This window comes from Zalophus californianus, chromosome 5 (assembly GCF_009762305.2).
Source record: "Zalophus californianus isolate mZalCal1 chromosome 5, mZalCal1.pri.v2, whole genome shotgun sequence".
In the NCBI taxonomy this organism is placed as follows: Eukaryota; Metazoa; Chordata; class Mammalia; order Carnivora; family Otariidae; genus Zalophus; species Zalophus californianus.
In genome coordinates this window covers 38,389,242-38,408,290 of record NC_045599.1, presented here as the reverse complement: position 1 = coordinate 38,408,290, position 19,049 = coordinate 38,389,242, and the positions used below count along the sequence as shown (strand labels likewise).

Sequence of the window (19,049 nt, the reverse complement as noted above, 5' to 3'; positions counted from 1 at the left end):
CATGTATTATCTTATTTCACTCTTCACTACAGATTACGGAGCCAGTCCTGAAAACACCTAGTAACCCACAGTTTCCCTTTTTCTCTTTTCCTTCCTTGCCACATGATGCCACAGGACAAGGAAGTGAAGCTCTAATCGTGATGCCAAAACCCACTCTGGAAAATGGGTGCCATATTTGGAGGGAAGTTCTTTAAGGGACAGGAACCATGTCATGGCTTTTGGCATGGGAAAGCAAAGTATCTGTGAGGCTCTGGCAACTTGTTTAACTCCTCTGGGCCTCAGTTTTCTCACCTGTGAAATGGGGATAACAGTAATAATACCTAACTCAAGAGGCTGTTTCAAGGACAACATGAGATCATGTGTCTACAGCTCTGACACATAATACACACAGCAGTAGTTACTATTAATGCATTATGGATGCTCAGCAAGTACTAAATATCCAATGCTGCTTGTGACATGGTGTGTATGACCTGCCTAATACCAAGGTGCCCTTATCCCAGCGGTCTGTTTCCTACCTGCCCCACAGAGCTGGGAGGAACATCTGCTTTCTCCATATGCTGGGCGATCACAGAGGGGTTGCTGGAGCTGATGAGCACCGGGGTGCTGATCTCCACCATATGACGCCCCGAGGGAGAATGGACCATCCTGTTGAGAGTGTTCAAGGCTGTTGTGATGGAGAACTGGCCAGGCCCCTTCCTCCTGGGCCCAGGGCCCCTTCGCAGGGTGGGCGTGTTGGTTGCTTTGCCTTGGGAGGATGAGGGCACCAGTGATAGGCTCTTCATGTGGGCTGACTGCCGGCCTTTGTTCTTCTCTAGAAGGTGTCTTGCAGTGAGGTTTGGCTGAAAACACAGAAGGTCCATGAGAAGCTAGTCTTCCTGATCTAGTGTGAGCAGCTAAGTCCTACCCAGGTTAGTCTGACACCAGTTCAGATGCTACCATCATCTTTGGTCAAATTCCACCTTTTAGCAATACGTCCAGCTACTTTGCCTTATCAATACACTCTGACAACTCTCTCGCAAAGTAGGTACTGCTCTTATTCCTCACTGCGGGCCGCAGGGGTTAAAAATAAACCATGATACTCTTCCCCGATTGGGAGCAGTCTTCCTTCACCCACTTCTCCCAGGCACACCCCTACCCTTTCCCTCTTCTGGCCGCTCCTGAATGCACCTGGGTGGGCTGCAGCCCCTGTGCTCTGCCACTGTGGCACTTTACACACCACACGGCAGTCATTTCCCTTCCGATCCCCCAGCCTCAGCCCCGGACCGGCAGCTACCTGAGGGCAGTGAGCTCACACACAGCCATCTCTGCCCTAGCCCACAGGGGGTGCTCAGTGAGTGTTCAGGCAGTCATGTGTGCATGAAGTTGCTCAGGTTTATACACTTGAGAAGCATCTGCACCAGAATGTAAATCCGTTCAGAACTTGGAATCTTTATGCTAAGACCATCTTTTACCACTTCCTTTGAACACTTTCATCTCCTCACCATTCTTTCTTATTCCACACCTCTTAGTCTGTGATATGCTGGTAAATCAGGAGGAGAGAAAGGAAGAGGAGAGGAGGGGAGGGGAGGGGAGAGGAGGGGAGGGAAGGGGAGAGGAGGGGAGGGGAGGGGAGAGAAGAGAAAAAAAGAGCATGTCCTGTTTTGTAGAGTTTACTCATTTCAATGATATAAATATATACCAATGGTTTACAACTAGCTAGCAAAATTCCTGAAAATGTAAAAGCCAGCTCTTGCAATCTAGTTCTAGCTCTAGCACAAACACTGACTGTGCTATATTTTGAATTCAGTTCCTTCGGAGGGCTGAAATACGCTGACAAAGTTGCCCTCCCAAGCCACATCTTATTCTAATGTAGAGATTCAACTATAAAGGTAAAAGGGAGTTTACCCATTTAACTTCTTATGACAATGTGCAAATGATTAAAATAGCCAATATAGAAAATTTTAAAGAGGAGGTAGTGCCTACCTCAAGAAGCTTATAATACTGTGAAAAAGAAAATCATCAGGTAGGGGAAGTGGCATTATTATGTCTACTTTAAAGATGAGAGAGCTATGGCCCAGAAGGGGTGATTTACAAATGGCACAGCCAGTAAACAGACAACAGAACAAGAAAATATCAGAGAGAACTAAGTTCTTTGACATGACAGAGAGTGGCAGGGGGAGATGCTTACTTTGGGGGGGGGGTCAAGGAAATCCCACTGAGAAGGTGACATTTAACCAAGACACACATGACAAGAAGGAGCCAGCCATGTGAAGATGGGGGTAAGAATATTCCAGACGGAGGGATCATAACCTAGTGGGAAGATCCTGAAGAGGGAAAAACAGTCTGAGAAAAAGTCAAGAAAGAAACAGAAGCTGGACCAGAGAGAGTGAGGAGCAGGTAGTAAAGAGACCACAGAGACAGGCAGGGGCTGGGTCCCAAAAGTCCTGGGAGGCTCAAGTTTTTTCAAAGTCTAATAGGAAGCCTCTGGCAGCGTTAGGTTGAGGAGTGACACGATCTGATTTATGTTTTTAAAAGCTCATGCTACGGTTTGGCAGTTTCTTACCAAGTTAAACCCATACTTAGCATCTGACCCAGCCATCCCACTCCTACGTAATGACTGAAGAGACAGGAAAACTTATGCCCACTCAAAAATCGGTATGCAAATGTTTATAGTACTTTATTCGTAGTTGCTAACAACTGGAAATGACTGCATTGTCTTTCAACTGGTGCATGGACAAACTCTGGCACATCCATACAGTGGAATACAGCTCATCAATATAAAGGGACAAGCTGCAGATCCACCTAACAACATGGATGAGTCCAAAATGCTTTGTGCTAAGTGAAAGAAGTCAGACTCAAAGGCTACATTCTGTATGATTCCATTGATAGGACATTCTGGAGAAGGAAAATTATAGGAGCAGAAACCAGATCAGCAGCTGCCAACGGTTGGGAATCAGGGAAAGGCCTGACAACAGAGTCAGCATGCTGTTGTATTTGGGGGGGGGGGCGTTGGAACTATTCCGTCTTGATGGGAGTGTATGCATTTACCAAAATGTATAGAAGTGGACACCAAAAAGAGTAAATTTTACCATATGCAAATAAAAAGAAACACATAAAAGCTCATTCTGGCTGTTATTCAGAAGTGCCAGCCCAGAAGTAGGGAGACCAGCTAGGCAGTTCCGGAAATTGTCTAGGCAAACTCTGATGGCAGTCTGGACAGGGGACAATGTCTTACATTTCCCAGCGCACCAGTCCCTCCATTGTTCACCCAGTAAGAGGACAATATATATTCTTTGAGTTGAACGAGTAGAGTTCTTTACGGTCATTCACAGCTACAACAAAATTGGTTGATTTTTTTTTTTTTTTTTTTTTTTTTGCCTCTACCTAATTGTTCTGTCCCCAGGTGAGCAACACTAGTGTTTTCATCAGCAACATTGACAAAGGGCTCTGTGTGACTCTTGGTCTGCCCTGTGCTCTGCCAACATGATTAATAGCTCAGTTGGGGAAGGATTACACAGCTCTTAAATTTATACCCACTCATTTGAAACAATATCCTTGAGGTTCATTGGGCTGAGCAAGGTTCATATAACCCAGGTAGGCCTCATTGGAGAAGTCCTGACAGGAATGGGTGTAAGCTCAGCATTTGTTTTACCACCTTTTTATCCAGGTGCTATTCAATAAATCAAATGATACATGAACAAGAAAAATCCTGTTTATGCAGGAAAAAAAAACCACAACAAAACCCACGTCACTCTTACAAGAAAGCTTTCCTTCTTTCCAATTGCTTTGCATGGCACTGGTAATTCAAAACTTATTTAAAGAGTTCTCAGCAAGTGCTAGTCTTAATGAAATGACTGGAGTCAAAATTTAAGTACTGCTTTAAAAAGCTCAATTTAGATTTCAAGTAATTTTTGAAAATCGGGTTCCCAGATTAGAGCAACCACTTGATTATCTTTTTCCCCTCCTAGCAATTAGGAGAACAAATGAAGCAATGGCTAGTTTGATGATGATCTTGAGGGTTCTTGTAATCACTAATTTTAGAGGTGAAATGGTGGGGAGAGTGTCCAAATGAATAATCATTAAATGCAGAAGTTTTAGAAAAAAGGGTATCAGAGATGGGTAATAAAATCAATGGTCCTTTCCCCCTCAGAGCTATGGAGAAGCTTCTTGAAATAACGCAGGGGACCATGCAAACTCTAAAATGCAAAAATTGAACCACCTCCTATGTATTCAGCTAGGTATTAACTGTAGCTGATCTCTGTCCTTGGAGAATTAACCACTGTCTCCCCATCACTATTAACTATTCCTCCTTAGCAGATGTTGCTTGACCCAGCAAATGCCTCCACCACTAACCTAGGCACATAAAGCAAAAAGTGAGGCATGCATTCTTGACCAATTCTTCTGCCCTGTTCCTCACTTCCATCAACCTCCAAGTCCTGTGGATCTACCTCCTAAATGGTGTTTGAATCCGTCCACTTGTTTCCAACCCACTGTCATCTTGTAACTGAGCCACGGGTGCACTGCCATCCTAACTGGCATTTCTGCTTTTTCCTCTTCAAATTATTCTTCCCATTGTAGCCAGAAGAGCAGTCTTTAATAAACGCAGGTCTGATGGAGTTACTGAGTCCCTTAAAATCTTTCGATGGTGTCTACTGACTTCTGGATCAAGTCCGAACTTTTTATGATACGGCAGAGACCACAATATTTACTAGACAGTCCTGTACTCCCCTATACTTCTCAGCTGCCTTGAAGACAGGTGAAGCTAGGGGACTGGTTCAGGCCAGTGGGCGATGGGTGGAGTAACAAGTGTAACTTCTGAGCTGAGGCATTTACTGATGTACAACTCACTTTTCCTTACTCCTCCCTTGCCGTGAAAACTGGGGAAGTCCGTGTGTTCCGGATGGCAACTACAAGATGGCTCAACCTCAGTGTGGGTTCTGGAGTGACTCTCTGAGTAGGGCCTCTCATGGTCCTGTGCTGAACATGTAATGTGGGTGAGAAGTAAGTTTATCTTTGTTGAGCCATTGACAGTTTGGGGCTGTTTATTACCATAGCATAACCTAGCTCATCCTGACTCATACAGGATGATTTATAAAGCCCTCTGTGATCCCTCTCCCACTTACTTCCCTGGCTGCCTCGTGTCATTCTCTTACTCTCTAAGCTCCAGCTCTAGAATTCTTTTGGACTTTTGGGCTCCCTACACTTCCTCATCCCGCAGGACTTTTGCACATCATTCCCTCCCTCCCCCATTTAGTTCCCTCTCCTTCACTCTTTGCATCATTCATTACACTTAGAATTACTTGATTAATGTCTGACTTTACAATCCCTGAAAGTAGGGACCCACATCTCTCTGTATCTTTAGACCTTAGCCTAGGACCTGACTTGGCAGGTATGCAATGTAAAATTAGTTGAATGACTGAATATACATATATAGGACAGGGTCACACTGAATGGTTTGTTTTCTAAATTTTGTCTCTTCATTCACTTGCTAAGCTCATTTTTTTTTTTACAGAGTACCTGTTCTGTGTTAGTCTAGCCTGTGCAGTATAAGCAACACAGCCATCAGGTGTTTACAGAAGACAGAGATAACTGAGTGGTCAACTAGTGGTGACATTTTATGGAAGAAGCAGGTTTCTAGTTGAGCCTTGTAACCTGAGTGAGATTTGAACAGGTAGAGGGAACTGGGTATGTGTGCCTCAAAGGGGTCTCAGCAAGAGAAAAAGCGCTGATAATTAGAGTATTGTTTACTAGTGATGGTAAGGACACCAGCCTCTCGGGACTCACCCTCTTTCCTTCCCTTCCATTTTTCATCCCTTCAACATTGACGGAGTTGGAAGAGCTATGGAGAACCTTGCAAGCTGGAAGAGTGTTCTGGGCACACCATTTGCTTCAGAACCTGTTTTGGCTCCTAAAGAATGAAAGACTTGGTCCCCATATCTCCAGCTATGCCTCTGTCTATTTTCACCCTACCTTCCTAGAGGGTGGAAAGCGTGCCTTTTACCACATTTGTAGCTCCCCACTGCTCACTTTTAAATGCTTTATGCCTGGTAAGCATCCAATTAATGCAGTTAAACAATGGAACCTCTCTTTTAAATTTGTAATGACCTGCCTCAAGGTAGGGTGAGGCTCGAAGATAAAGAGGTTAGGAACTCCAGGTTATAGTATTACATTTGAAAAGCAGGTAGACATAGTCTAGCATGTGGTCATCCTTTGTTTTCTTTTTAAAGTAGCTTAGAAAAACCGAGAAGGAATATATCAATATGTTCATTTCAGAAGATTTATAAAATACAAATTGCAGAAGAAAATGAAAATTATCTAGAATTTCACTATCTGGTGATCACCACTGTTAATATTTTTGTACATATCCTTCCAGTCCTCTATCCATTTATATACACACACACATATTTATAAGCCTAGTTTCATACAGTTCCATTTATTTATTGTGGTCAAAACCACATGATATAAATTTACCCTAATAACCATTTTAAAGTATATGATTCAGCAGTGTTGAGTATATTCATATTGTTGTGAAACAGATCTTCAGGACTTTCTGACCTCCTAATCCAATACTCTATACCCATTAAACTTTATTTTATTTACCAAGAAATTATAAACCTTTTTCCATAACACCAAATACTCCATGATACTGACTACTTTTCTTTAACATAATTTTTAATGGGTAAATATTTTTTCATCACCCTAATTTTTAAAAATGAAATTCTTATTGTCGGATATTTGGATTATTTCTGGTTTTTCACCGTTACACACAAGGCTTTGGTGAACACTCTGTACATATGTCTCTGCATACTTGTTTGAATTTTTCTCTACAATAAACTCTCAGATGTGGAATTGCCGAATCAAAGGAGATGGAGGTTTTTAATGTTATTGATACGGGTTTATCTGAGTTTGGGCATGAGAAATTGCATCAGCAGAATAAAAAGGCCCATTTCCCCACACTCTTAGCAGAAACTGGGTGTTATCTTCTGGCATCTTTTCTTTGGAGACCTTAGTTAATTTTTGAAATAAGCCTCTTATCAAAAAGGTATTTTTCTTAGGCATCCCTGTGGCACGTGTGTATTTTGGAGTGAACATGCATTTGATGTAGACTTGATACTCACGTACCTCTACAAACAAGATCGGAAAGATGCCTACTTGATCCCCTAACTTGCCTTCTGCCCAGTTCTCATCCACTCGGCTGATCACCGTGATGATATCGTCCTGAAAGAGACAAAGTCTCAAGGTCATCATTTGCTCTTGGTTTTCAGGTAGTGAAAGCTTTCAGTGGAGATCAGTGTGGAATCCCAGATGGTGTAAGGTGCAAGAAATGTAACTCTTTCATATATTTAGTTACAAAATCTTCCTCTATAAAGGGCAGCATTTGGGTCACTGAGATGGCAAGAGGAGTAGTAATAATTTGGAGGGACCAGTGGAATCCAATTGAAAATTCCAAATTTTCAATCAGCAGCAGAATCTGGGCTTTAGTTTATATTAATCTGATAGAAAAATCAATATGGGAGCCATAGGGAGAGAAATTTCTAGCTTAGCGAAAGGAAGAATAAATTTCATTCTAATTTTGAAGATTTTTCAGAACTTACTCAACTTTAAAATTTTTTTTATTTTTAAGTAATCTCTATATCCACTTGGGGCTTGGGCTCACAACCCCGAGATCAAGAGTCGCATGCTCCACCGACTGAGCCAGCCAGGCACCCCTATTCAATTTTTAATGGATCAAATATAAGGTGGCTTTTTATTCAAAATTTTCTTATTATAAAAGGTTATATGTAGATTTGTAGAAACATTAGGAAATACAGTAAAAAAAACAACTAACTCTACCACAATATAGATATAACCATTGTTAACATCCCTGTTAGCACATTTTCCCCCGGATTCTTCTCTATGAAGATAAAACATACACACACACACCACACACACACACACACACACACACACACACACACCACACACAATGATTCTTAAAAACTTGCTGAAAACAAACACACATACAATGAAGTTCATAAAGTTTGGATGTAAAGCTTGACGAATGTTAACACTATTTCCATGAAACCCCCATCCAGATGAAGAGATAGAGAACATTTTCAGCACCCACAAGGCTCCTTTGTGCCCTTTCCCATCATCTAGCAAGAAGTAACCACTGCTCTGACTCCTAGCATATGTATATGTATACATTCATTCTGCCCATCCTTATATTTCATACAAAAGAAGTCATAAAGGACACACTGATTTTTCACCGTATCAGGAATGCCTTTCCACTTCCATACCTGTTCATCAGTCCAAATCTGAATATCCATCCACTGATTGCTCTGACCTTCTGATCCATGCCTCTCAGGAATTTAGATGAATCCAAATCTAAGTTCATTATTGCATTATACCTTTTCTTAGCTTTCCCTACCCCATCGCAATTTACAATGACACATTTGTAGGTTATGATTTCTTTAATGCCTTTAATGCCTGTCCACCCTATCAGACTATAAACTCCATGTGTTCAGGGCGTCTTTCTGCTCTGTTCATTTCTGTGTCCGCAGCAGCCAATACAGTGGTTCCCATTTAGTAGTCATTCAGTAAATATTTCTCAATGACTGTCTGTATGCATGAATAAGTGAACGTGTGAATAAACTGTACAATCTACTGAGATGGAAAGCACCAGGACAAGAGCAGCTTTTGGGAGGGAAGATCTTGGGTTTAGTTCAGACATGCTGGGTTTAGGAAGACCATGAAATTTCCTAGTGTAGTCGCAGCCTTCCATAGCTTCCAGAATGGAGCAAATCCTCTCTTCTCGTTCCTTTGCCATAATTTCCCATTCATATGTGTCCTTCCACTAGTCTGCCAGCTCTGTGAAGGTAGGGACAGTGATTTATCGTTTTATCCCCAGTGGGCAGCTTGGCACATGGATGGGCTCATTGAATGAACGAGCAGGTGGAGTGAGCTTTGCGAATTTTGCAAATTTCCCAAGAGGGGCAAAAATGCAGATAATGCTTCCTACCTCTGCCTTCCTCCAGTGGTGTCCGCTGAGCTCAGCGTTTAATGCCTGGCACAAAGTAAATACTCAACAAATATCTGTGGGATGAAACTGCCCTTCCTCTAAGTGTCGTTGAAGCACAGGCTTTGCAGTTTGGGACACAGAATGACCTTCCTCAAGGGACTCACTCTGAGGTGCCAAGACAATAATGATCAATATTTCAAAATATGGAGGACAGTGATGTTATCTAGTTTGAGGCAATCTGAAATAAATCTCATTTCTAGTAGTGGTGGAATAAAAATGTTTTACAAAATAAAAGACCTTGAGCTACTGTACCAGAGCCACTTCTAGTATTTGATGTACTTATCATAAGTAGCAAAGAGTGAAAATCACCCCAACTTTGGCCTCTGTGAGAGAATTTGAATGTTTAAGGAATAATACATACTGAATACAGAGAATTAAAGTAGTCTAGACTTTAGTAAAAGTGTTGTTACTTGCACATGGTCGGGAATTATCTGATAAAAAAAAGAGGCAAAAAAAATCTTAGGATAATTAATGTGCTTGGAAAATATGTCTTGTAAGAGGTTATTTATATATAAAGTTATCTTATTGTGTGTTTGGAGGGCTTTGAATACAATGTTTATAATAAAATAGAATGTTGTAAAGAATCGAATTAGGGGCTCAGAACTTGGTCGGCAAGAATGCCTTTACAGATACATACAGAGGTAAGAGCTGTATTTTGCCCAGCACACTGTCAAGATGTATTTGTAAATTTTTGTCCACTTATCTCTCTCTCCCATTACTCTGCCTGAGGACAGGGACTGTGATTTGTTCATGCTGCATCCCCAGTGCCTGCAAAGAAGAGGTGCTCACGAGTGACTACAGAATGAATGAATGAATGAATGTGTGAGTACTTATTTTTGTGATTGCAATAGGAAAGGTTTAAGGATTTCCATCAAACTCTCATTAGATTTCTCTGGCAACTTCATTTAGTTTTGAATTGTATACACACACATTACATATATGTGCACACACATATACATATAAACATGTATGTGAAAATATGTATACATTTTTAAAATCAGCAAGTATTATACAACTCCAGGTTCTGCCACAGTCTCTATGTAGTCACCCGTGACCTCCATGGCTGCCCAAAATCTTACCTTGAGGAAGGTCAGGCAGTCCTGGTTCTCACTCTTGTCTTTGTGTCGTAGGTCGAAGTTGTAGAGGGCTCGGCAGAGTGGGGGTGGCTGGGGCAGCTGCTTGATGACTTCCACGGAGCTGGCTGGGAAGATCCCACTGACTCCATTGATCTCCCCCTGGTACCAGTTCTCATCCAGCTGTCTCCGGAGAAGGATGACATCTCCCTTATTAAACCTCAGGTCACCAGGATTCTGCCCTCGGTAGTTGCATAAGGCTTTTGCCCGAGGCACCTGCAGTGGCACAGACCAATGCAATATGTCCTTAGTTTACAGGCTAGGGGGACAGAAGGTATAACATTCATAACTGATTCCTGAGCACTTCCTATGTGCTAAAGTGCTGGTTGTAGATCATCTTCTTTAACCTTTGAGATAGACATTCTTATTACCCCCTTTTCTAAGTAGGGCAACTGAGGCTCAGAGTGGGTTAGTACCTTGCCTAAGGGGACACAGCTGGGAAATGGCAGATACGGGGTCTGAACTCAGGCTACATGATTTCAAAGCCCCTGTTCTTTTTTTTTTTTCTTGTTAATACAGTATTTATTTGTCTCCCTTCTATCAAACCCTGAGCCAACCACTCTCCCCAGGCTGCCTGGGGAGGTACAGGAAAAGGAACATACAGGGCAGACGAGACACTGGAGAAAGACCTATGGGAGGTGGAGATGGCTCCTTCACATGGCGAAGAGGATGAGAAAGGCCACCAGCAGGCACAAGAGCCTCATGGCCTCCGAGAGGGCAAAGCCCAGAACGGCGCTGGAGAAGAGCTGTTGCTTCAGAGAGGGGTTCCTGGCATAACCAATGCTGAGGCTCCTAAATACAGTCCCAATTCCAGCCCCAGAGCCAGCCACCCCTACCGGGGCAGCCCCAGCCCCAGTGGACTTGACTGCTGTGTCAATTCCCTTGAAATGGCGCCGGTTCCCAGGAGCTGCGGCTAGAAATAAGTTGAGGTCAGGGGACGTGGGGCTGCCAAGCTGCCGAGGCTCTTATAAGGTACCTCATCTGTCAGTGTCTCCGGTGGTTTTAGCACCACTGCAGACCCTGATCGGCTCAATAGCTGAGAGATGCTCCTGACTGAGAAGGGGGTGGAGACGAACTTTGCACCGGCGGACATTTTCAGGGGCTGAGGGGCTGTGGCAGGAGGGCTGCTCTCAGTGCAGAGAAGACAGAGAGGGGTGGGGGCCAGAGCCCCTGTTCTTAATCCCTCTGCAGGGAATAGGATTTTGGACTTGACTTCACAACTATGTGAACTTGAGTGAGTCAGTGACTGTTTTTGGGGGCCTGAATACCGATTGGGAATTCTGGCTCTACGTCTTTCCTCTCGTGTAACCGTGGTCAAGTCATTTAATCTTTCATAAATCATATCCATTTATAAAATGGGGTAATAATAGCATATGTACTTCATTAGGGTAGTCATGAAGACTATATATTCATAATGCATTTTTTAACAATTTTATTTGAGAGAGACAGAGAGAGAGAGAGAGAACACAAGCAGGGAGGAGGGGCAGAGGGAGAGGGAGAAGCAGACTCCCCGCTGAGCAGGGAGCCCGAGGTGGGGCTCCATCCCAGGACCCTGGGATCATCACCTGAGCTGAAGGTAGACGCTTAACCGATTGAGCCACCCAGGCGCCCTAAATATTTATAATGCATTTAGTATATTGCTTGATACACAGTATGGGCCCAATAAATGGCATCTCTTATAGGATGGCCATAATAAGGAAAGGCTAACGATATCAGTTCTATTTATTCCTCAGCGTTGATGGGAAGAAAATGAGGTGAAAAGTCCCTGAAAATACAAAGTACTCTACAAGGGGCACCCGGCTGGCTGAGTTGGAGAAGCATGCAACTCTTGATCTCAGGGTTGCGAGTTTAAGCCCCACACTGGGTGTAGAGATTACTAAAATTAATTAATTAATTAATTAATAAAAAGAAAGTGCTATATGAGAGTGATGCAACATAATTTGTCTTCAGCCTTCTCTAAAAAGTGTAAACGTCATGAGTGTTTGGATCATTAAGAAGCACTGAGATAAAGAATTAGTCAGAAATCAATCATCACTTTAAAAAAAGCCAGCTAAATACTGTCATTTGTTAAATTAGTTGACTCTCTAAATAATTGTTTCAGTCAAGTGCATTTTTTTTTTCTAATTGAAACTGGTTTCTACATGCAGAAACAGCCTCGCTTTGGTCTTGCTTGGAGTCAGAGTGGCAAACTGCAAGTTCTAATAGCTTATGTTTACTAGCCCTTCAGTGTCGCCTGGGATTGTATTGTATTTTGTGCTTTCCTCAGCAGTGGGGTGAAGTAGTCCCCTCTCTTGGGGGCAGTCTTGCTATTCATAAGGGGATGTAAGCAGGCAGTATTTCAGTTCTCTGAGAACCTTCTGAATGAATCTGCAGTGTTCATTCAAGCAGTTCAGGGGTAGAGATAAGACCTGAGCAGTCCCTTGCTGATGGGATGTTAGAGCAGTGCTGGACCCTGGACACAGTAAGGAGGGCCCAGGGAGAGAGAAAACCACAGGAACACGCTCATCCTCGGGAAACTAGTGGACAAGTGAGTGAAGACACATGTGCTAGGTGGGCTAGCACAGAGCTGTGGATATTATAAATGCAACTGGTTGAATAAATTATGAAAAACCCTGCAGTCATTAAAATTGATGATGTTGCTCTATAATTAATAACACTGACCATTACTCATGATATACACTAAGTATAACAAGAGATTAAAAAGTTATGTTTTCATTATAAATGAAAACTAGGCTTTCACTGTAAACACATATGTATATTTTTACCTGGGGAAAATGCTGGATGGCTATACCAGCATTTTAAGAGTGGTTATTTCTAAGTGTTGATATTTTTGAATATTAAAAAAAATGGTTTCCCTAAGTGCTTAGCCATGTTTTCTAACTTTTCTGCAATGAAATAATTGTATCGTCTATTAAAATTGGACAGTAGAGGGGAGCCTGGGTGGCTCAGTCAGTTAAATGGCTGCCTTCGGCTCAGGTCATGATCCCGGGGTCTTGGGATTGAGCCCCACGTGGAGCTCTCTGCTCAGCGGGGAGCCTGCTTCTTCTTCTTCTCCCTCTGCAGCTCACCCCTGCTTGTGCTCTCTTTCTCTGTCAAATAAATAAATAAAATCTTTAAAAAAAAATTGGACAGTACAGGAACGCCTGGCTAGCTCAGTCAGTAGACCATCTGACTCTTGAGCTCTGGGTCATGAGTTTGAGCCCCATTTTGAGTGTGCAGATTACTTTAAAAAAATTGAAAAAAATTGGATAGTAGAAATAAAATGAATGAAATTGGGGAATGAGAAGTGAAAGGTATGAGAACAACTTAACTTAGGAAGAAAATAAGCCAAGCTGAGTGGGATCAACAAACCATGCGACTACCTTCTTGGAGAAGTTTCTTTCTTTCTTTTTTAAAAATTTTTATTGTTATGTTAATCACCATACATTACATCATTAGTTTTTGATGTAGTGTTTCATAATTCATTGTTTGTGCATAACACCCGGTGCTCCACGCAGAACGTGCTCTCTTTAATACCCATCACCAGGCTAACCCATCCCCCCACCCTCCTCCCCTCTAGAACCCTCAGTTTGTTTTTCAGAGTCCATCGTCTCTCATGGTTCGTCTCCCCTTCCCGACTTACTCCCCTTCATTCTTCCCCTCCTGCTATCTTCTTTTTTTTTCTTTTCTTAACATATATTGCATTATTTGTTTCAGAGGTACAGATCTGTGATTCAACAGTCTTGCACAATTCACAGCGCTCACCATAGCACATACCCTCCCCAGTGTCTATCACCCAGCCACCCCATCCCTCCCACCCCCCACCACTCCAGCAACACTCAGTTTGTTTCCTGAGATGAAGAATTCCTCATATCAGTGAGGTCATATGATACATGTCTTTCTCTGATTGACTTATTTCACTCAGCATAACACCCTTGGAGAAGTTTCTTATCTGAGAAATAAGGTGGTAGAAGCAGAATGAGAGCACAGGATTTCCGAAGAATGAAATGAATCTGTTAGACTCCTAGGGTTGCGCAGATCCGGACACAATAGTTGTCCCCTCCTTCTTCCAATTTTCCATTGTAATATAAATCACATTTTTGGGGTACATGGCCACCTAGAACACTGGTGACATTTTCCAGCCTCCCCAGGGCAGCTAAGTTTTGGCCAATGGGGTATAAGCAACTTTTAGGACGTGTCGTTCCTGAGAGAGACTGATTTTCTCTTTCCTTTCCTGCATTTTGCCATGTGGAATGCAGACATGATTGCTGGAGTTTTAGCTGCCATCTTGAATAGTGAGGATGAGGGTCACACTGAAGAAGGGAAGGAAGTAGTCTGGGTTGAAGAGCTGCCAGACAATTCCCGGACTACTTTTACACTTCTAGACTTTTGTCTGGAAGCTAAATAAACGTCCATCTTGCTTAAGGCACTGTTACTTTGGATTTGTAAAAGTAAAGGAAAAGGAAGAATGAAAAAAAATTAAGAAAAAAAGAACTGAAGCCCCTTTAACTTTGCATAGTAATGATAATATCAATAGCTAAGATTAGTGACTGTTCCTTCCCACATGCCAGGCATTGTGCTAGGTACTCCACAATAGATCTTATTTAATCTCATGACAACTTGTGATTAGAAAACTGTGGATCAGAGAGGTTAAAAAAGTGGCCCAAGTTCATGAAGATAGACAGTGGTGGGTTTAGGGTTTGAGGTGGGGTTTGTCTATCCTGCGGAGCTCAAGCTCTTACCCCCTCAGCCAGTGTTTTTCAAAATAAAGTCTGTGGTTCACCTGTATCAGAATCCTGGGAGATGTCCAAAATGCAGATGTCCAAAATGCAGGTTCCTGGACCCCAACCCTGACCTCTTTGACCAGAATCTTTTGGTTGCATTTTTACCAAGCTCCCCCAGCATCCAAGTTTGATGCCCCTGATCTGAGTTACATCTTAGTCTAACTAAAATGGGAGCAATGGAATTTCAATGTAGGTTTTGTGAATGGCTAAGCTGCCTTTTTTCACATTCCAGTGCAAGTGGCAACGTATTTTAATGACTACTGAGCAAGTATATTAAAACTGAAATTGCACAATTGCACATAGTGCTTAAATCTCTGTGAAGACACATGAGCTTTGAAACCTTGAGATAGTACTAAGTGCTTGACAATCTTCATCTTTCCTCCATCTCCCCTTAGTACAGGCAAGTACTGTGGAAGCACAATGTCAATCCATTTTTAACTTCTTTCTCTTCAGTCTCCTCTGGTAGTCTCAGCTCTACATTCCTACTTACAGGAACCACTGGCTTCCAGTTGTAAATTGGGTTGGGTGGGGACAGATGCAGAGAGACGGGGAGAGAATCTGAAGAGAAGAAGGAAATTAACTGTGGTACTGACGGGCCACAGAAATTTGTCTCACATTATAGCTTTACTTCACTTTCCATATATTATGTCATTCATATGATCTCAACATCCTCTGAAGTAGATGGCATCACCCCATTGTATTGATGAAGAAACAAAAGTTCTGAAACGTTCAACATTATCGTGCAAAGTCACACAGCCAGTGTGTGGCAGCCCTGAGACTGACTTGGCTCTGACCTCAAAGCCTGGTGCTTCTCTCACCCTCATTTCCTTTTATCCAGCTGGAGTCACCAAGTATGTTTTTCCATCACAAAACTCATTTGGGGCTCTGTTTTATAATCAAAATCTGAATAGAGTGTGAATGCAATTTGCTTGCTGCTGGCTGCATTAGCATGAATTATTGAACTCCAGAGCCCTCACATAAAAGTTAAGCACCTGAAGAGACTCAGCTGGTTGATTCTATCCGGTTCTCAACTGTTCTCTCAGGGGAAAATGACTCTGACTTCCACATCAGCTATCACCCGTTACATTGTTGGTAGTAGCTTTTATCACCCACAATTGTTTTCTGTCTCTACAGGTGTAGGTGGGAGGGGGAATGGGAATAAAGTGGGTGTGGAGGTCTCAAAGCCAGGTTATTACCAAACTTTTTTTCTTGGTGTTTTTCTGAAAGCCAGATAATCCAATGGAAGCTTGTATGTGCCTAAAGAGCTTTCCTTTTCAAGACTTCTATGGTCCTGTAATTTGTCTATTCATTTGTCACCACAGTAGGGTCTGAAAGCCATGAGGGCCATGCTTTTGATGGAGGGATAATGCGTGGAACGAAACATGGAAACGAGGTCATGCAGAGACATTAGCAGTAACAGCATGTTGTAGTAATGAATGTTCGTAGTGAAATTATGGCAAATTCCTTCTCTGAGGAACCACCAGTTTTCTCTCCATCTTCTGATAGGCCTGCCATTCACTCTGGTCATACCATACACATAGGGGTATGTGGCCCAGGCTAGCCAGGGGACCCAAATCCCCCTCACATAGTTCTTTGTGCAGTACAGTCATCTGCCTCCAACAGGGCCAGCTAGAATCTTTTCTGAGGTTTGATATACAGATGCTCTCTTGGATCATAAGCCTTGAGGAGGTAAGCCTTGGACTACTAGTATTGGTATTTCCTAACCAATAGACACATCCACCTGAGTAAAGCTGCAGAGACAACAGAAAGAGATATAGATAGATAAGAGAACTACAGAGATAAGAGCCTTGACAATAAAATTTGAATGTCTAGATCCAGCTGTGCTTGAAGGATACTTGGTTAAATAAGACCATATCTGTAATACTACTTAAACTACTTGGGAGTTATTTTCTGACATTTGAAACTGAGTAAGTCCTGACTAGCACATATTAAAAACCCGGAAACAAGAAGACTACATAACAATGAGATCTCCAAATAGTAGAATCCAGAAACAGCAGGAAGTACCGTTGCCAATGAGCTTATTTCCAATTTGAAAATAATGAAGGAGGCATGTGGGTTGATAACAGCGTATGAGAAAAGGAGCCCAAGTGGAACAGAACCACCGCAGTACAAAGGAAAAGGCCAAGCCAGGATGAGAACTCCATTTGTTAACCATGTAATGAGCTCTTCATCATGCACTAGTGACACTTCCCACTGCTTTAGAAAGGATTTGGTCTGGTTCTCTCTACTCCCGGCATCAGGTGGGACCAAAATCAACACGCTGAGCTAACTGCTTACCTCCCTGAGCTGGTCATGAGATGGCCCATCTCTAGAGAATGGAGCCAAGAAAAAAACATCCTGGCCTTTGGCTCAAGTAATTATTCACTAGGCTATGAATTCTCTTTGGAGAGTTCAGGATGTATGTCTAAAGCACCACTGTATCTGTTTCTGAGACCTGAAGACAAGCAGGTGTTTGACAAATGCTTGAAGAATGAATGAATTTGTGAATTAATCAAGAAATACCCAGAAATTGCCATTCCTGGAGGAGAGGGATACATTCAAGGTTAATATATATGACTGATAATAGTAATTTGAAAGTAGGTTTATTGGCATAAGCTGGAAAATGAAAAAGGAGAGTTTTGGCCATGTTTTCCAAATTGTCCTGAATTTTAATAATTTGGTCCTACACACATTCGAAAAAGTGTTCCATACTCAAGTTCAGGAAACGCTGAGTTAAACAAAGTCACATGGGTTTTTTTGCTGACTAGCTTCTCAGAAGCTTTATCTGCCAATGTGATTTTATATTTGCATCTGGACCACTTTGCAGGATGAGCAGAACAGGCCTTGGGAATGCTGGGTAAGATAAATATGATTTTACTCTACTGGTGAGACAAAGGATCAACTAACTGTCCCGGATCCTAACTTCCTACTTGCTGCTTAGCCAATTGGGCCACTGCCTCTCTCCCTTCACCATGATAATCCTTTTGGAGCAGATTTTGGGCAATGGAGTATATGTTAGAAAGTGCTGGCTGGCCATTGTGCACATGTTTTGTCTTCTCTCGTGAGAAGAGATACATAACAATGTATTTACATTGTATGTATCTACCCCGCCCCCCCCAGCCCTCCCAGTGCTCAACAGGATCAAGACCATCTGCTAGCCGGGGGCTTGAGATCACCAGAGGTTTACAGTATTATGCTCTTCCTAAGTGGAAATCCCTGAATCTGGACATTTACATTTGAGGCCAGGCTTATGAGATACTCTATATGAATTTCTTTTCTTCATAGAGATTTTTACTTGTTTAAGGGAGATACAAGGGCGCAATAGAACACAGATGTTAGCATCAAGTAGGATGTTTGTTTGCATTCTGGCATTTGTAACTTTGACCAAATAACTTAGACTTCATGATCCTTAATTTAGGTCATCCACGAATTGGGACCAGTATTCTACGTCTCTGTGCAGTACTCTCAGCAAGTCTGGGTTATTCAGACCCTGCCTATTCCAATGAAAGGTTTGGCCGCTGACCTGGGGGATAATCTATGCCCTTGGAATATCCTGCCTGTTCAGAGAGACCTGGTTTACTTGGGGCTTTGGGGGCATACCAGAGAGTCTAAGCTAACAATGTGATTTACGGTGGGAGGCTTGAGTCATGTGGTAAAACCTTGACCTCTCAAGGAGTTGGATGGAGACTAAAGTCAACCACATGCCTATCTGATGGACCGCCAACAAAAACCTTGGACATCAAGTCTTGGGTGATCTTCCTTGGTTGGCAATACTTCATGTGTGCTGTCATGCGTTGTTGCTGAGTCCAGTAAATGTCTGCATAACTCCTCTGGGAGGGAACCACTGAAAGCTTGTGACTGGTCTTTTCTGGACTCTGCCCTATGTGTTTTTTTCTGATTTTGACTTTAATTTGTATCCTTTCACTGTAATAAACTATAACTGTGAGTGTAACAGCTTTGCTGAGTTCCGTGAGCCCTACCACTGAATCACTGGATCTGAGGGGGGTCTTGGGGACCTATGAACACACTTCCTCATGGGTTTGCTGGGAGGACTAATGAGATAAATCACAGAGTACTTGTAAAATAGTTGGCAGATAATAAGTGTTCAATAAA

The 19,049-nt window shown here is 42.5% G+C and overlaps 1 protein-coding gene and 1 pseudogene across 3 annotated transcripts in view; both read right to left on the bottom strand.

Annotated features, from left to right (window-relative positions):
- SH3RF2 (SH3 domain containing ring finger 2) overlaps nt 1-19,049 on the bottom strand; it is a 133,745-nt gene that overhangs the window by 68,436 nt on the left and 46,260 nt on the right. For all 3 annotated transcript variants that reach the window (XR_003521978.2, XM_027604985.2, XM_027604984.2), the window contains exons 3-5: nt 10,120-10,389; nt 7,102-7,197; nt 516-839 (exon numbers count right to left, since the gene is read on the bottom strand). Coding sequence is in view for 2 of the 3 variants with exons in the window: in XM_027604985.2 (XP_027460786.2) it covers nt 516-839; nt 7,102-7,197; nt 10,120-10,389 (690 nt within the window). In the remaining variant the exon portion in view is untranslated. The remainder of the gene's footprint in view (nt 1-515; nt 840-7,101; nt 7,198-10,119; nt 10,390-19,049) is intronic.
- Nucleotides 10,827-11,320, bottom strand: LOC113928838 (annotated as a pseudogene).